Genomic DNA, 14,996 nt, shown 5'->3' with positions numbered 1-14,996 from the left:
CCCTGGGACCAGAAAGTCTCCTAGGGTACATGAGATTCATCCCCTTCTAAGTGACAAGGGTCTGTGCTTTTTCTAAGAGGTCTGAGACCCCTTTGGAGGCAAGAGTCTGAATTTCTCTCTAGGAGCTTAAGCTTTTTTTAAGGTCTAGACACTCTCGCCCCCCAGCACCAGGCCTGAACCTTTCTTCAAGAAAATGGGACTCACTGTTTCGGATACTGGAACCTAGGATTCCCCCTGCTTATGGACTGGGGCTTTCAGAGACTGGGTCTGAAGCCTCTTCAGGAAACTGATACCCCCCCACAGAGGTCTTTAGGGGACTTTTCTCCTCAGGGAGTGGTCTGAGTATTCTCTTTGGCCATCTGAGACTCACTGTGCCAAGGACTCTTGAGCTTTCCCTCAAGGACAAGAGATGCATACATACCTCAGTGACCAGTGTGTCTCTAGAGGTGAGGTCCAAGCTTCCCCCTCAAGCAACTTAAGGTACTTCTCAGGAACAGGAGGTCTCCCCTGCAGATTTGAGCCCTGAGACCCTTCCCTTGGGGCATGGGTAGAGTCCCTGGGGAATAGGGTTCCGCATCTCCCCTCATGAGTTTGAACTTTCTCTCAGCATACGTGTACCCCAGTCTTAGAGGCCTTTTGGGGGCATAAGATTTCATGCCTTGGGGACTTGAGCCTAAGCCCCCCTTCCACTTTGAACTAAGTCCTGCGGGCTGCTCATTACTCTTGGGGACATGGGTAAGGTGGGATTCTGGGGGAAAGAGTCTGAGCCTCCTCGCAGGGGGCCTGAGCTTCCCCTCTGGGACAAGAGATCCTTCACCTTAGGGAGGGGCTTGAGCTCCCCCCTTGGGTATGAGCCTCCTCCTCCCCTCCCTTCCCCCCCAACCAGGCAATCCTTTCTCACCAGGGAGAGGGATGGGAAGTCCTCCCCAATGTGGCCTGAGGCCTCCCCCATTGGACAGAAGGACCTGGATGCTTTTCACAGTCATAAGAACTCCCTACCTGAGCCTGCTCAGGCTCGGAAGTTGTCCTTACTTTCTGTGAGAAAGTTGTCAGGTACTGGGGATGTGAGGACTGAGGCCTACCCTCAAGAACTAGGAGATGTGTTGAGTCTCTCCCTGACCCAGCTATGCTTCTAATTTCCTGGATCAGGGAAATATTCTGAGCTTTCTGAATTGGTTTCAATAAGCTTTTTTCTTCCCAGAGACAGGGAAGGGGTTTGGGACATCCCCACTGCAGGAAATTCTCCACCCACATTCCTCTCCCTCTTGGTTCAGGTAAATCTTTTTGTACTTCATGGGGGCCAGGGCCTGGTTTTGAGCCCCCGTCCTTGTTCCCTTTCCATGCATTACTACTTCTCCAGGCAGGATAAATCATCTGCCAGGGTGAGGACCAGGAGTTGTTTCTTCTCCCTGGTTGCAGTAAAGTGTGCCTTTCCTTCTCCACAGAAATGAGGAGTCCCAGGAACAGAGAGAAAGTCATGTGCTGCCATGGTGACTAGAAAGACACCTCCTTACATCCCCTTTGCATCTCCTGGGCTAGGGGTCCCTCCCTTGTAATTGTTCCCATAAGAACATGGAAGTAAAGCTCTGTGGTTGCATGATACTTTCCCTTCCCAATGACGGAGGAGAGGCTTCCTGTCCTCCCACTTCTTGGGACAAAGGGAGGAAGAAGATGCTTCTTTTTGCTTCACCTGGTTGAACTTGGGGATGAAAAGAGGGGAGATTCTTCCTGCTGCCCTAGGCTTGGTCCTGAACCGTCACTGGGGGCATTTGTAACCCAGAGGCCAGTTAGATCCTTGGGAAAGAGGGGAGTTGTTGAGAGGGAGCCCAGATGGTGAATCTGGTCCTTGTGACTACTCAGACTTCTTGTCTGTCCTGATGCTGTTACTGTATCTACTGCTTTTAGGAGCCCTTTTGACACCCTGGGGGTCCCAGTGCTAGGAAGGTGGTGTCGTCAGGGGTTTCCTTTCCCAGGTATGGCTGCCTTGCCGAGAGTCTCCCCTATGAAAAGAATGGCTTGAGAGCGTCCTGAGCTTGAGGACCCCACAGGGCATTTTGTGAAGGGGGCCCGTGTGCTGAAGTGGTGGGAGAAGGTGGACCTGGCACTGAAGCCAGGATGCCTGGGTTCCCACCCCGGCTCTGATGGGGCTTTTCTGGATGAACCAGAATAGTTCTGCCTGTGCTCTCTGGGCCACAGTTTTCTCTTTGGTCAGGTAAGGAGCTGGTTAGGTATTGTTTAGCTTTGGGATTTTAGGGAGCTCACACCAAGCCCTTTGGGCCTGGAGGTGACAGGGAACGGTAGGTGTCTTTTGAGGCAGAACTGGGTTCCTCTCCTCTCTCCCCTGCCCCTGTGTTCCCTCTCAACCATCCAAGCTTGGTGGTCAGGACAAGTGGCCTGGTCAGTGTGAGGCTCAGGGTTGGCAGACAGTGATTTTTGTGGCCAGCTCTGCTGTGGTGAATAAACTCGGGGGTTGCCTGTTGGGAGACCTCTTGGATGGTTTGGAGGTAGGGTTGTGTGTAGAAAAAGTTTAAGCTTTGGAGCTGGCAGGCCTGAGTTCAAATCCCAGGATCTCCTGCTTAGCTGCCAAAAGTCCACCCATGCCCAAGGTTACTGAGTGTCTGAATACCTGACCTGGCCCACCTTGGACCTTGGCTGATTCTTCTCTTGAAGTTTCCCCAGGATCATCTGGGTTCTTCCTAGGAGCCTTTGCAACAACTGATCTTTGTTGGCAAAGACCCTTCATTTGGCTTCTAGGAACCTGCTGATTCCTCTGGTGCGGAGGCAGAGTGGTATAGCAGGAAGTGGTCTCTGCCTGGGTGGTCTGGGTGGTCTGGGTTTGAGTCCTGTATCTTCTGGCAGTTCCTTTTTCTGGGCCTCAGTTTCTCCATCCATAAAATGGGTAGTGGTGAGGAGGGAGGTTGTACTCATTTCTCTGAAGCTAGTTGTAATCTCTTTAATTCTCTGCTCCCTACTCCCCCCATCCATTGTGAAAGTTTTGAGTGGGGCCCCTTAGCTTTTGGGAGTATGCTATGAAGTTTCAAGCAGTTACCAGCTTCCCTCTCCCCAGCCAGTGCTGTAGGCCTTTGTGTGTGTGTTTTTTGTTTTCTTTTGTTGTTGTTGTTTTTACTTTTTGGCTTCACCGCTCGGGATATGGGATCTTAGTTCCCTGACCAGGGGTTGAACCTGCACCCCCTGCAGTGTAAGCGTGGAGTCTTAACCACTGGACCGCCAGGGAAGTCCCTGTGTGTGTGTGTTTTTTTTTTTAAATTTTATTTATTTATTTATTTATTTTTGGCTGCGTTGGGTCTTTGTTGCTGCGTGCGGTCTTTCTCTAGTTGCAGTGAGCGGGGGTACTCTTTGTTGCGGTGCACAGGCTTCTCATTGCAGTGGCTTCTCTTGTTGCGGAGCACGGGCTCTAGGCATGCAGGCTTCAGTAGTTGTGGCACGCAGGCTCAGTAGTTGTGGCTTGCGGGCTCTAGAGCGCAGGCTCAGTAGTTGTGGCACATGGGCTTAGTTGCTCCGCGGCATGTGGGATCTTCCCGGACCAGGGCTCGAACCCGTGTCCCCTGCATTGGCAGGCGGATTCTTAACCACTGTGCCACCAGGGAAGCCCCCTGTGTGTGTGTTTTTAACAGCTTTCTTGAGATATAATTCACACATCATGCAGTTCACCAGTTCAAAGTGTACAATTCAGTGACTTTTAGTGTATTCACAGAGTTGTACATCCATCACCACAATCAGTCAATTTTAGAACATTTTTTTCACCTCAGAAAGAAACCCTGCATCATCATCATCCCCCATCCCCTCATCCCCTCTCGGCCTCTGACAACCACTAATCTACTTTTTTTTTTTTAAGGAATTCCTTTATTTTTTATTTTATTTATTTATTTATTTATTTATTTTTGGCTGTGTTGGGTCTTCGTTTCTGTGCAAGGGCTTTCTCTAGTTGTGGCGAGCGGGGGCCACCCTTCATCGCGGTGCGCAGGCCTCTCACTATCGCGGCCTCTCTTGTTGCGGAGCACAAGCTCCAGATGCGCAGGCTCAGTAGTTGTGGCTCATGGGCCTAGTTGCTCCGTGGCATGTGAGATCTTCCCAGACCAGGGCTCGAACCCGTGTCCCCTGCATTAGCAGGCAGATTCTCAACCACTGCACCACCAGGGAAGCCCTAATCTACTTTTTGTCTTGATTGATTTGTCTTTTCTGGATATTTCATATAAATGGAATCATACAACATGCAGTCCTTTGTGACTTCGTTCTTTCACTTAGCATAATGTTTTCAAGCTTCATCCATGTTGTAGCATGCATCAGGACTTTTCTTTTTGTTGCAGAATAATAGAATCTTCGTTTTTTATTGTTTCTTTTTGTTGCAGAATAATAGAATCTTCGTTTTTTAATCCCCCCCACCCCCCACCCCAGTGGCCTGGCAGTAGGTTTGGAGCCTTTTGCTCTTTTCCGATTCCTCTGCCCTGGAGAGCTTGTGTTAGTCCTTAGCAGTGTGTCTGTCTGTTTCTCATTGGATGGGTTGCCTATGTTTAGCCCGTGGAGCAGAGCCAGTGTTCCTGGGTATTTTGGGGGAGAGAGGGGTGGTCTTGGCACCAGGCTTGCTGGGACAGAGCTGTGTAGCCCAGAATACTAAAAACCTCTTGGCCGTGGGTTCTGGGAAGACATCTGTCCATGAGCTGCCACTGCTGCTGCCATCTCCCCCTGCCTCCTCCCCGTTTCAGTGGCAACTCATTCATCAATAGACAGAGTCAGCAGCTTCCCAGGCTGGGAGGGGGGATTCCAGGCCCCTGCAGCCTTAATTCTAACCCTTTCCCTGGGGGGATGCAAACAGGGTGGATCCTGTGGGATGTGAGCATTGCCACGTTGCCTCACAGCTCACACAAGGGAGTGCTACAAGGAGGTTGTATTTGTTTCCTGTGGTTGCTGTGACAAATTACCACAAACTGGGTGGTTTAAAACAACAGAAATTTATTCTCTCACAGCTCTGGAGGCCAGAAGTCCGAAATCAGTTTCACTGGGCCCAAATCAAGGTGTTGGCAGGGCCACACTCACTCCACAGGCTCTATGGGAGAATCCAGTCCTCTTCCAGCTTCTGGTGGCTGCTCCCATTCCTTGGTTTTTGACCACATCACTCTGATCTCTGCCTGCTTCTCCTCTGTGTATGGGTGGTCTCCTCTTCTGTCTGTATTAGGTCTTCCTCTGCTGTTCTAAGGACACTCGTGATTGCATTTAGGTCCTACCCTGATACTCCAAGATAATCTCCCCATCGCAAGATTCTTAACCACATTTGCAAAGATCCTCTTCCTGTAACATTTACAGGTTCCAGGGATTAGGGCCTGATGTCTTTGGGTGGTCATTATTCAGCCTACTACAGGGGTGTTCTTGTTTCCCTTCCAGGGCAAGGAAGGGAGCTCATTAAGTGCTCTCATACTGGGCGAAGTCCTATAATATTTGAGTCTTCCCAGTATCCCTATTATTGGGAGGCTTGTTATCCCATTTCACAGATTGGAAAACTGTGGCTCAGAGCAGTTCATCACATGGCTAATAATTAGTGGAGTTGGATTGAAACCTAAGTCAGTTGGGTCCCACAGCCTGCTTCAACTTCTGTTGTGCCTTTGGACCAGTAGGTTGCAGTCTTGCACCTTGGATCCCCTGATGTCAGAGAGCTTTGCCCAGCCCCTTTGTGGAGGCTCAGAGATGTGGAGGGAGTCACCCACAGGTTCAGCAGTGGGCTTGGAAGATTCAGGGTCTGGACTTTTTGTATTTTTATTTTATTTTATTTATTTATTTTTTATTTAATTTTTTGACTGTGCTGCATGGCATGTGGGATCTTACTTCCCCAACCAGGGATCGAACCCTGCAGTGGAAGCACAGAATCTTAATCACTGGACCGCCAGGGAAGTCCCAGGGTCTGGATTTGACTTTCTTAGGCCTGGACATTGATGTAGCTTATGGCTGGGCCAGCTCCCACCTTTCACTCCCGCCATCCCTTCCTTCCTGGGCCATTTTCCTAAACAACTCTCAAGTTGGCGCCTTCCTTGGAGGCTCCTGTCCAGCTGGGGAGAGGAAAAGACTGTGCTCTGAGCTCTTGGGACTCTAAGCTCTTTTTGGATCCCAGGACCATGACCTCCCTGTTTTCTCCCCGCAGAGGGAGAGAGAGAAGGGGTTTCAGCCAGAGCCTGCTTTAAAGGCTGCTGGTGCCAAAGGCAGTGGGTGGCTAGTGGTCTGGCCTCCAGATCCAGGCCCAGATGCCAGTCTGGCTGCCCCAGTACCGAAGCCTTGCTTGTGCAAGGGGAATGCTCAGGCGTTCTTAATCTTTAAGGACAAATCAGGATTTTCCCAAATGGGCTGCCAGGTACATCTCCATGCTGTGACTCATGAGGCTTCTCTTGTTGCCTTTACACTAGGCTTTGCTGGTGCCCAAACCCCAGTTCCTTTCTGCCTTTGTAAAATGAAGATAATGCTTCCTGCCACCTGAGCTGTGGTAAGGACAGTTAAATGAGGTCACCTTTTGCATCTGGCACCTGGCATGGGCAGGCATTCGGCTAATATGAATTCACCTTTTTTCTTGGCCCTGCCCTGCTTACTTGCCTAGTCCTATCCAGGACTTTAGCTCTGCTGAACTCATTGCTGGGCCTCTGGCATCCCTGGAGTGACAGAAGTGATCTCTTATCCAATTAACAAGCGTTTCTGGAGGTCTTGGTGTTTTACTCCTTTACTCAGGTGGCACCTCCTCTCAAGTGCCAGCCTTAATGACTGGCCAGGTCCCTTCCTCTGTTTCACAGCACCCCTGTGTTCACCTCTTTCAAAGCCCTTGCTCACACTTCAGTGTGGACATTGCCTGTTTCCCCACCCCTCTAGCAGTTTATGAATTTATCGAGGTTGAGACCAAATTTGATTCATTTTTCTGTCCTCATTGCCAGCCCAGGGTCTGACTTAGTGGCTGCCTGGTGAACCTTTGTTGGATGAATAAGTAGGAGCCACTCTCGTCCTCTTTGATCCCCTGTCCCCTCTCGATCTCTTTTCCCCCCATACTTGAGGGCAGGAGGTTGCTGTGTGCCCTGCTTTTTTAGAACTACTTCTGTCCAGTCTGGGGTTGTAGTCATAGTTGCAGCTTCCCTGCTGAAGACCCCTGGCTAGGGCAGGCGCCATGGTGCTGGGAGATGGCTGACCCTGCAGGTCAGGGATAGGGGAACTGGCTGGAGTAGGCCAGTCCAGTGTGACAGCCTCAGGGCAGGAGGGACACCTGGACTGCTGGAATGTTGTACACAAACAAGAGTTTGTGCTGTGGAAGCCCATTAAGAGCTTCCAGGTGCCTTTGTCATCTCTGGAAAGCCAGCCACACCTTCCTGGTGTGTGGGCCCTGATGGTGGGGCTACTGGCTGTTCCCTTGTCACCCTCTCTTCATCCCCTGCTGTGTAGCCACTCACCTGGGACTTTCTGAGGGCCTCTCAGTTGTACGTCATCTCTGTCTGTGCTAGTCTTGCCCCTTCTTTTGTTACTGATGACCACCTCACCAGTGCATGGTTTGTTGTTTAGAAAGCCTTTTCAAGTCCTGAAGCTCCTCTGAACCTCTTGACAGCTGTCGGGCAGATCACATATCCCCCGTTTGATAGGCTGAGGCTTGGAGAGTTCAGGTAGCTTACCTGAACTCATGCAACAAGTGAGTGACAGAGCTGGGGTTGGAACCCAGAGCTTTTTAGCCTCTAAACCTTGTGCTTCCTACTTTGCCAGGAATTTCTCTCACCTGAGCTGGCTAAAAATGGCCTGCAGAGAGGTGACCTTCTCTGTCTGATTGGCATTAGCCCAGATCCTGTAAATCCCTAGGCTGGGTCGTGTCCCCAAGGAGCAGCCTTGGGATTTCTGGTCCCTAGGCCTGATGTGGGCTCAGGCTGGCTTCTTCTGGTGGCCAGCAGATGGCGCGAGGAGGCTGGGAAAGATCTGCTTCTGGTTTGTTTTGTTTTGAGATGGAAAACATGTTTTAAGTGACACTTGGACATTATTTTTTAATAGATTTATTTTTTAGAGCAGTTTTAGGTTCACAGCAAAATTGAGCAGGGGGTACAGGGAGTTCCCATACACCCCTTGCCCCCCCCACACATTCAGAGCCTCCCCCATAATCAGTGTCCCCCACCAAAGTGGTACGTTTGTTACAATCATTGGACCTACATGGACACATCATAATCACCCAAAGCCCATAGTTTACATTAGGGTTTGCTCTTAGTGTTGTGCACTCTATGGGTTTGGATAAATGTATAATGATGTAACCACCGTTACAGTATGTAGCATAGTTTCACTGCCCTAAACATCCTATATGTTCCGCTTGTTCATCTCTATTTATTTATTTATTTATTTATTCATTCATTCATTCATTCATTCGTATTTGGCCACGCCAGGCGGCATGCGGGATCTTAGTTCCCTGACCAGGGATTGAACCCATGCCCCCTGCAGTGGAAGCCTGGAATCTCAACTGCTGGATCACCAGGGAAGTCCCTCTCCATTATTTTTTTTAAAAACATCTGAAAATACACACTTGCACAGATTCACTTAACCCCACACCTTTAGGGCCAGCTGTACTTTGGAATTCAGAAAAATTTTCAGAACTTAGGAAAGTCACCTGGTATGTGTACTATGTATTATGTAACACCTCCCGTGGGGTCTATAGCTGTACCTCATAGTCAAACACCTGAATGTTTCTGCATAGAAATGTTTGAATATTCGCCTCTAAGTGGAATAAATGGGTTCTTGTCAACTCAGGTCGGATTGTGATGCTAAATGAGTTAGATAAAGACTTGGTTTTAAAAGCTTTTAGAAGTTTGGAATTTTGGGTAAGGTGTTGTATACCTCTTATAAAGGAGGTGGTGAAGTAAAATCACCTGTAATACCAACATTTAGGGATAATATTTTGTTGTGTAAAGTCTTCCCAACTTTGTGTGCATGTGTGTTTGTATACATATACATATATATATGTTAAATGTGTTCTATCACAAGTGAGGTCATACTTTGCATATGTTTTGCCTTATACAGTATATCTTGGAATTCCCTAGCTGTATGTGGAGCTCAGGAACTGGACTCCCGCCAGTCACTCCCTCCTAAACATCTCCCCTACCCTAAGTGACTAGAGGGTCCCCAGGTGAAACTCCTTGAGGTAGAGCCAGGTTCTCCCCCCAGGCACTTGCTGGGTCTGGGCCTCTGGCTACCTAGGGGAAGGCCCAGCACTGGATTCCCAGCGTGGTCAGCAGTGGTCAGAATACAGATGGGGCTTCTGCTCTCAGGACAGCTGAGACCCCTCTGGGAGCAAGTCTTCTGCTCACACAGTGACTGATTCCCTGAAAGAAAGGGTCTCCTCCTGCTTCACATGCACATGCACAGAGTTGTCAAGCAGGGCAGAGAACTGGACCCTGCCCATTGTCCTCTCAGCCAATCATCTGGGCCCCTTGCGAGCTCAGGGGCAGGGCCCTGGGGCGAGGGTACAGGCCTTTCCTGTTGCTGACCCCCACCTCTTCCCTCCAGCAGGAGCACTGGTTTGAAAAGGCCCTGCGAGACAAGAAGGGCTTCATCATCAAGCAGATGAAGGAGGACGGCGCCTGTCTCTTCCGGGCTGTAGGTGAGTCTCTGCCTCAGCCTTCAAGGGCCTAGGGCTGCCCCTGAGCTGTGTCCCAGTTGTCAGGAGTAACCCGTGTGACAGGGTTGGGGGCAGAGTTAGCTGGTCTTTTAGGGACTCCAGGCCCCAGCCTCAAGTTAGTATCTGGCCTCTAGCCCTCAGTCATGAGGCAGTATGGTGGTATGAGAGTAATAACAGCAATAATAGTGATAAAGAAAATAACATTACTTAGGGACAGATTGCTCTGTCAGACACTACAGGAAACCCTTTTAATTCTCCTCCAGCTAGGTAAGTGTAGGACTATTGCTTCCAGTTGTTAGATGAGAAAAGTATCTCAGAAATAGGGAATGACTTACCTAGGGTCAGAGAGTACATAGAACAGTCGGGAGTCGGAGTCTGGGGTAGGTTAGTCTGAGGCCTCTTAACTGCAGCACACAGCTGTCACCCTGGAATCATAGAACTTTTTTTAAACTTACACGAAAGACGAATAGTGAACCCTCATGTACCCATCATTCATCTTCAAAATAATCGTTAACATATTGCCAGCCTTGTTTCATCACTACCCCACCCACTCGTTTTTATTCTTCTGAAACGAGTATTTTTAAAGCAAAACCCCATCATGGATCATCTCATTCGTAAATATTTCTGTATGTTTCTCTGACAGATAAGGGCCCTCTTTTTCTCTTTCAGGATAACAAAAATGCCATTATCATACATAACAAAATAATTCCTTAATACCATCTACTATCCAGTCTGAGCTAGATCTTTGAAGCTTCTCTGGCTCTGAATCTCTGACTCAACGAGCAATTGTGAGGTCCTGTGCTGGTGTCCAAGGGAAGCTGGGAGTGTGATCTGATCCTCCCTTTGGAGCTCTGATATCTCCCAAGGAAAAGTGCCCTCCAATAGGGGCTTTGAGCTGGGAGTCAGAAGCCCTTTCTTCTAGCTCTCCCGCTGACTCATAACTTCCATTTTCCCATCTGTGAATGGTGTTGATTCTGAAGGGCTCATTGAATCCCTTCTGGGTCTGCTATTCTCTTAGTCTGTGCAGACCCTTCATGTCTGTTGGTGGGCTGGACTGACTCAGGCTCCACTTCTGGCTCTACCACTGATTGGTGGTGTGCCCCTGGGCAAGCACCTCTTTTTTTCCCTGAGCCTGTTTTCTGTATCTCAGGTACCTGTGTACCATGAGGCTAAAAGATGTCATGTTATAATGGTTAAATGAGATTGCTTTAGTAAATCCCTTTAGTGCCTGACTTGGTAGACTCTCATGGAACAATAGCATTGATAAAGCTTGAATGCTATTATTAGTGGTGCCTCAGAGCCGCAAATGTTTGAGTGGATGAAAGAAAGTTAGGTGGGGTGAGTGGTTGCCTCCCTATTCTACCAAGCAGAAGAGGTTCAGGCAATGGAATCTGCTGGGCTGGGAAAACTCCAACCTTCCTATCCCTGTGGCTCAAGTCCATGTTCTCCCTGGGATGTTTCCTAGAGAAAGAGCTAGGTTTGGGGGCATCTTGGACCAAAGGAAGGCAAAGAAAGAAGAGGTGGGGGCCCATTAGGTGTTAGGCCTGTGCCGAGACCTTAGGTTGAATGTGGGGTAAGCAAGGCTGCTGGTGGAGTGAGGGTCAGAGAATGCAGCTGGGCATCTGGGTCTTGGGTGGTCTTTGAGGCAGACCTTGGGCCTGGTGAGGACCTGGCTTGGCAGTAACCCATGTCAAGAACAAAATTTAAGTGTGTGTCCATCTAGCTGTTCCCCCCAAACACCTTCTGACCCTTCCCCCTCATTGGGGCCTTCCAGTAAGGGGCCTAAGCTTACAGGAAGAGCTGACCATGACAGGTTGAAGGCCTTTCCCTATCAGCACTATGGCTACACATTTCCTCTGACTGGGCTGCCCTTGGGTTTTCTTCGTAAAACCTCAGAAGCCCCACGGCCTCTCCCTGAGAAGTACATGACCCCCGGGCCTCTAGGCCTGACCTGGAGGTTTCCCTGGGGCAGAGTGCACAGGACATGTGCCTGGGAAGGGGACTTTATCTTCAAGCTTTCTGCTGCTGCCCCTCTGCTTCCAGCCTAGCTTGGGACAGGGACAGGTGGTAGTTACCCTAGACTCTGGTGAGAAGGGCTACAGGCCGCCACATATTGAATAGTAGAAGGACCACGTAACTGAGGGCTGGAGTTGGAGGGGGGACCAAAATAGAGACCACTCTGTCGTTCCTTGACCCCGACTGATTGCTAGGCATTCCTCAGGGTGCTTCAGGTTCACCTGCAAAATTGCGATCATTATCCCATGAGACAGGTGAGAAGATTGAGGCTCAGGAAAGGGAAGTGACATGCTCAGGGTCATTAGTGGCAGAACTGCATGGGAACCGAGAGGTGTCCAAAGGACACATTCTTTCTATGACCTTAGGGAAGCCCTAGCTTCTTAGCTTAGCTGTCAACTGGCTGGGTGACCTTGGCTTTTTTCCTTGACCTCTCTGGGTCTTACTTCTTCCAACTAGGATCCTGTGGTCCTCTACTCTTAGGAATCCTGAGGCAGGTGGGTTTCTACCCTCTGTTTTACCTCTGAGGTCTGGGTGTCCCCAGTGTGAACCAATATCCACTGCTTGTGCCCAGTTCTCTTTTCCACCACCACCTGTTGGGAACTGGTGAGCATTGGCACAGGCTTGGGTGGAGTGGAATTGGCAGCCTGGGTCCCAGAGGTATCCTGTGGTCCACCCTGCCCCTGGTGTGCTCAGATAACCTCCTCCTGGAAACGTGAGTCTGCATCTCTCTTCCCTCCCTCTCTCTGTATGGCTTTGACTCAGCAAAAACCTCTGGCCCTGGCCCTGGTCTTGGCCTTGGTCTCGGCCTCTGTGGGCAGAGTGGCAGCCACATGTGTGTGTGTCTGCTTGGGCCCTGGGGATATAGCTGGGACTGTGCATGTTACAGTGATGGGGCCCAGAAACATTAGCGAGGCCCACTGCTCTGGACCTTTTGGCCTTGGAACATGGACTATCAGCATTGGAGGAATGGATCTTAGATCAATTTTGACTCTTCTGTAAAAGGGAAATAGGCCTTAAGAGATAGTCAGGGCCTTATTTTCTAGGTCACACAGCCAGTATCAGAACATTGGTGTTTGAGGTTGAACCAAGCCAGGAGGAGAAGAATCCCATGGGCCACCATGTACACCAGCTTCTGTTGACCTCTCTCTGCCCTGCCTCCTTCAGTGTTCCCATCTTTGCAATGGGCATTTTATTTATCTATCTATCTGTCTATTTATTTATGGCTGCGTTGGGTCTTAGTTGCAGCGCACGGGATCTTTCGTTGCGGCGCGCGGGCTCTCTAGTTGTGGCATGCAGGCTGCCCTGCGGCATGTGGGATCTTAGTTCCCCTACCAGGGATCGAACCCACATCCCTTGCATTGGAAGGCGGATTCTTAACCACTGGACCACCAGGGAAGTCCTGCAGTGGGCATTCTTGAGTAGAGGAGCAGGCATCTCAGAGACCAGGCTATTGAGAGGGCTGAGTTCTGCTGTCTCCCCCGCTGAGGGTGTGCCAGTTGGGGTAGCTGGGGCCACAGGCCAGGTATGCACCACAGCTGCTTGACAGGCAGGTGAGGCCTTTTTTTGGGTTCATCTCCTCAGTGGGGCCAGGGTTCCCACTGGGCCAGGAGAGAAGCAGGGAATAAAGCAGGTCCTGTCTCCCCCTACTGCTTTGTACACACATTTGTGTGGTTTGTTTTTAGATTTCCCTGCACACACCAAGCTTCCTTTTCTGTCCTCAGTGGAGCTCGCTGTGGCTCTTCCAGCAGGCAGGTAGGCAGGCAGGCAGGCAGCAGCCTGGTAGGGAGGTAATCCCCAGGTGCCTCTAAAACAAATTGTAGGGCCTTGTACTTAAACTCTTTATTTATTTTTAAAAATTTTTTATTACTATTTTTTTTGCCTGCACCATGCAGTATGTGGGATCTTAGTTCCCCGACCAGGGATTGAACCCATGCCCCCTGCAGTGGCAGCATGGAGTCTTACCATTGGACCTCCAAGGAAGTTCCCCTTAAGCTCTTTAGAGAGTCCAGGCTCTCCTGTCTTGCTCTTCCACATAATTCCTCAACAAATAGTGACTACATTTTGGGGGACCTTCCCCCAGGCAGCAGGGGAGGGAGGTTGAGACAAGTCTGTTAGAGCCATTGGCTATTCCCCCCTCCCATCAGGCCCCCTGGCAAAGGTTAGGAAGGAGGTGTGGAGGGGTCCTCAGTTTGTACAGCCTCGTGTCTTGTCCAGCCTTCAGTCTTTCCTGGTTGGTGGCAAGGGCATCTACTTGTTGGATGCGATAGTTCTCTGCAGTTGTGAGGGTTGTTGTGTGGGTATTTGGCCTCAGGGAACATCTTTAGCAGGATCTGCTGGCTGTGTGCATGCACATATGCATTTCTATGCTGGTGTCTCTGTATGCTCAGAGAAAGGACAGAAGTAAGGTGTGGGGAGGGAAAGTTCATGCTGACCTCTGTGGCCCTAGTGAGGGGTACAGCCCCTGATATCTGTAATCTCTGCCCACTCTAAGGCCTTTCCTGCGTTCCAGCTGATTCCTGCTTGTGCTGGTGGGGAAACTGAGGCAGTCAGGATCAGGCCTGGCCTAGGGAGTCAGGTGGCTAAGGTGATAGCTGGATTGGGAGTGGTGGTAATGTCACCTGGGGCATCAGTGCTTGAAGTTACCAGTTACTCCTTGAAAGCCTGGCCTCTCCTTCAACCTCCCAAATGTGTGACCTTGGGCCAACTATGCCACATTTCTGTACCTCAGTATCTGTCCTGTGTAAAGTAGGGTTTTTTGGGGTAAGAATGGAATGAGTTAGAATGTGAAAAGGCCTTGGTGGAACCAATTGTAGTATTGTACTGAGGATTTCTGAGCCCTATTTGGGTTGGGGACAGAGGTGAGGTAGTGGGGACCCCCTTCCAGCTGGACTCTGGGAGGGGAGAGCAGGTGCAGATTGCCCACAAGTGCAGTGTCAGCAAGAGGAGGAGTTTCGGTTTCTATCAAAACAAGTGCTGTGAATTCCCCTACCTCTGCAGGACCATTGGGCCCTTTCCCTCCACCTTGGACCCCACAGGGAAATCCAACTCAGCCCCTGGTTCCATGTGCCACCTTCTCGGGAGGAGGAGGGCTTTCTGCAGGACAGAGGTAGGGCTGGCAAAATCAGACAAGTGTCTCCTGAGTGAGGATTTCTGTGTTCTTAGCCCTGCACTGGGTGTTTTTCCTGCCTTATGTCATTCAAAAGATCCTTCTACTCTCCCTCATTGGCAAGGTACTGTTGCTCTGTTTCCTTGGTTCAGAGATGCACATTTTCTTCCACGTTGATGATCCCCAAACTAGGGTACATCTTATAACCAGTGAGGTGGGTTCCCCCCCTCCCAAAAGCTGTGATTA

General features: G+C 50.1%; 1 protein-coding gene across 3 annotated transcripts in view; it reads left to right on the top strand.

Moving 5' to 3' along the window:
• Positions 1 to 14,996, top strand: part of OTUD5 (OTU deubiquitinase 5) — a 28,511-nt gene that overhangs the window by 2,009 nt on the left and 11,506 nt on the right. For 2 of the 3 annotated variants that reach the window (XM_082446536.1, XM_082446537.1), the window contains exon 2: positions 9,517 to 9,610. In XM_082446536.1, coding sequence (XP_082302662.1) covers positions 9,517 to 9,610 — 94 coding nt within the window. The remainder of the gene's footprint in view (positions 1 to 9,516; positions 9,611 to 14,996) is intronic. The other variant, XM_082446538.1, reaches the window with a different exon arrangement.

Source organism: Balaenoptera physalus, assembly GCF_965194825.1.
Source record: "Balaenoptera physalus genome assembly, chromosome: X".
Taxonomy (NCBI): Eukaryota; Metazoa; Chordata; class Mammalia; order Artiodactyla; family Balaenopteridae; genus Balaenoptera; species Balaenoptera physalus.
The sequence above is the reverse complement of the archived record's forward strand: the minus strand, read 5'-3'. Positions and strand labels throughout refer to the sequence as shown.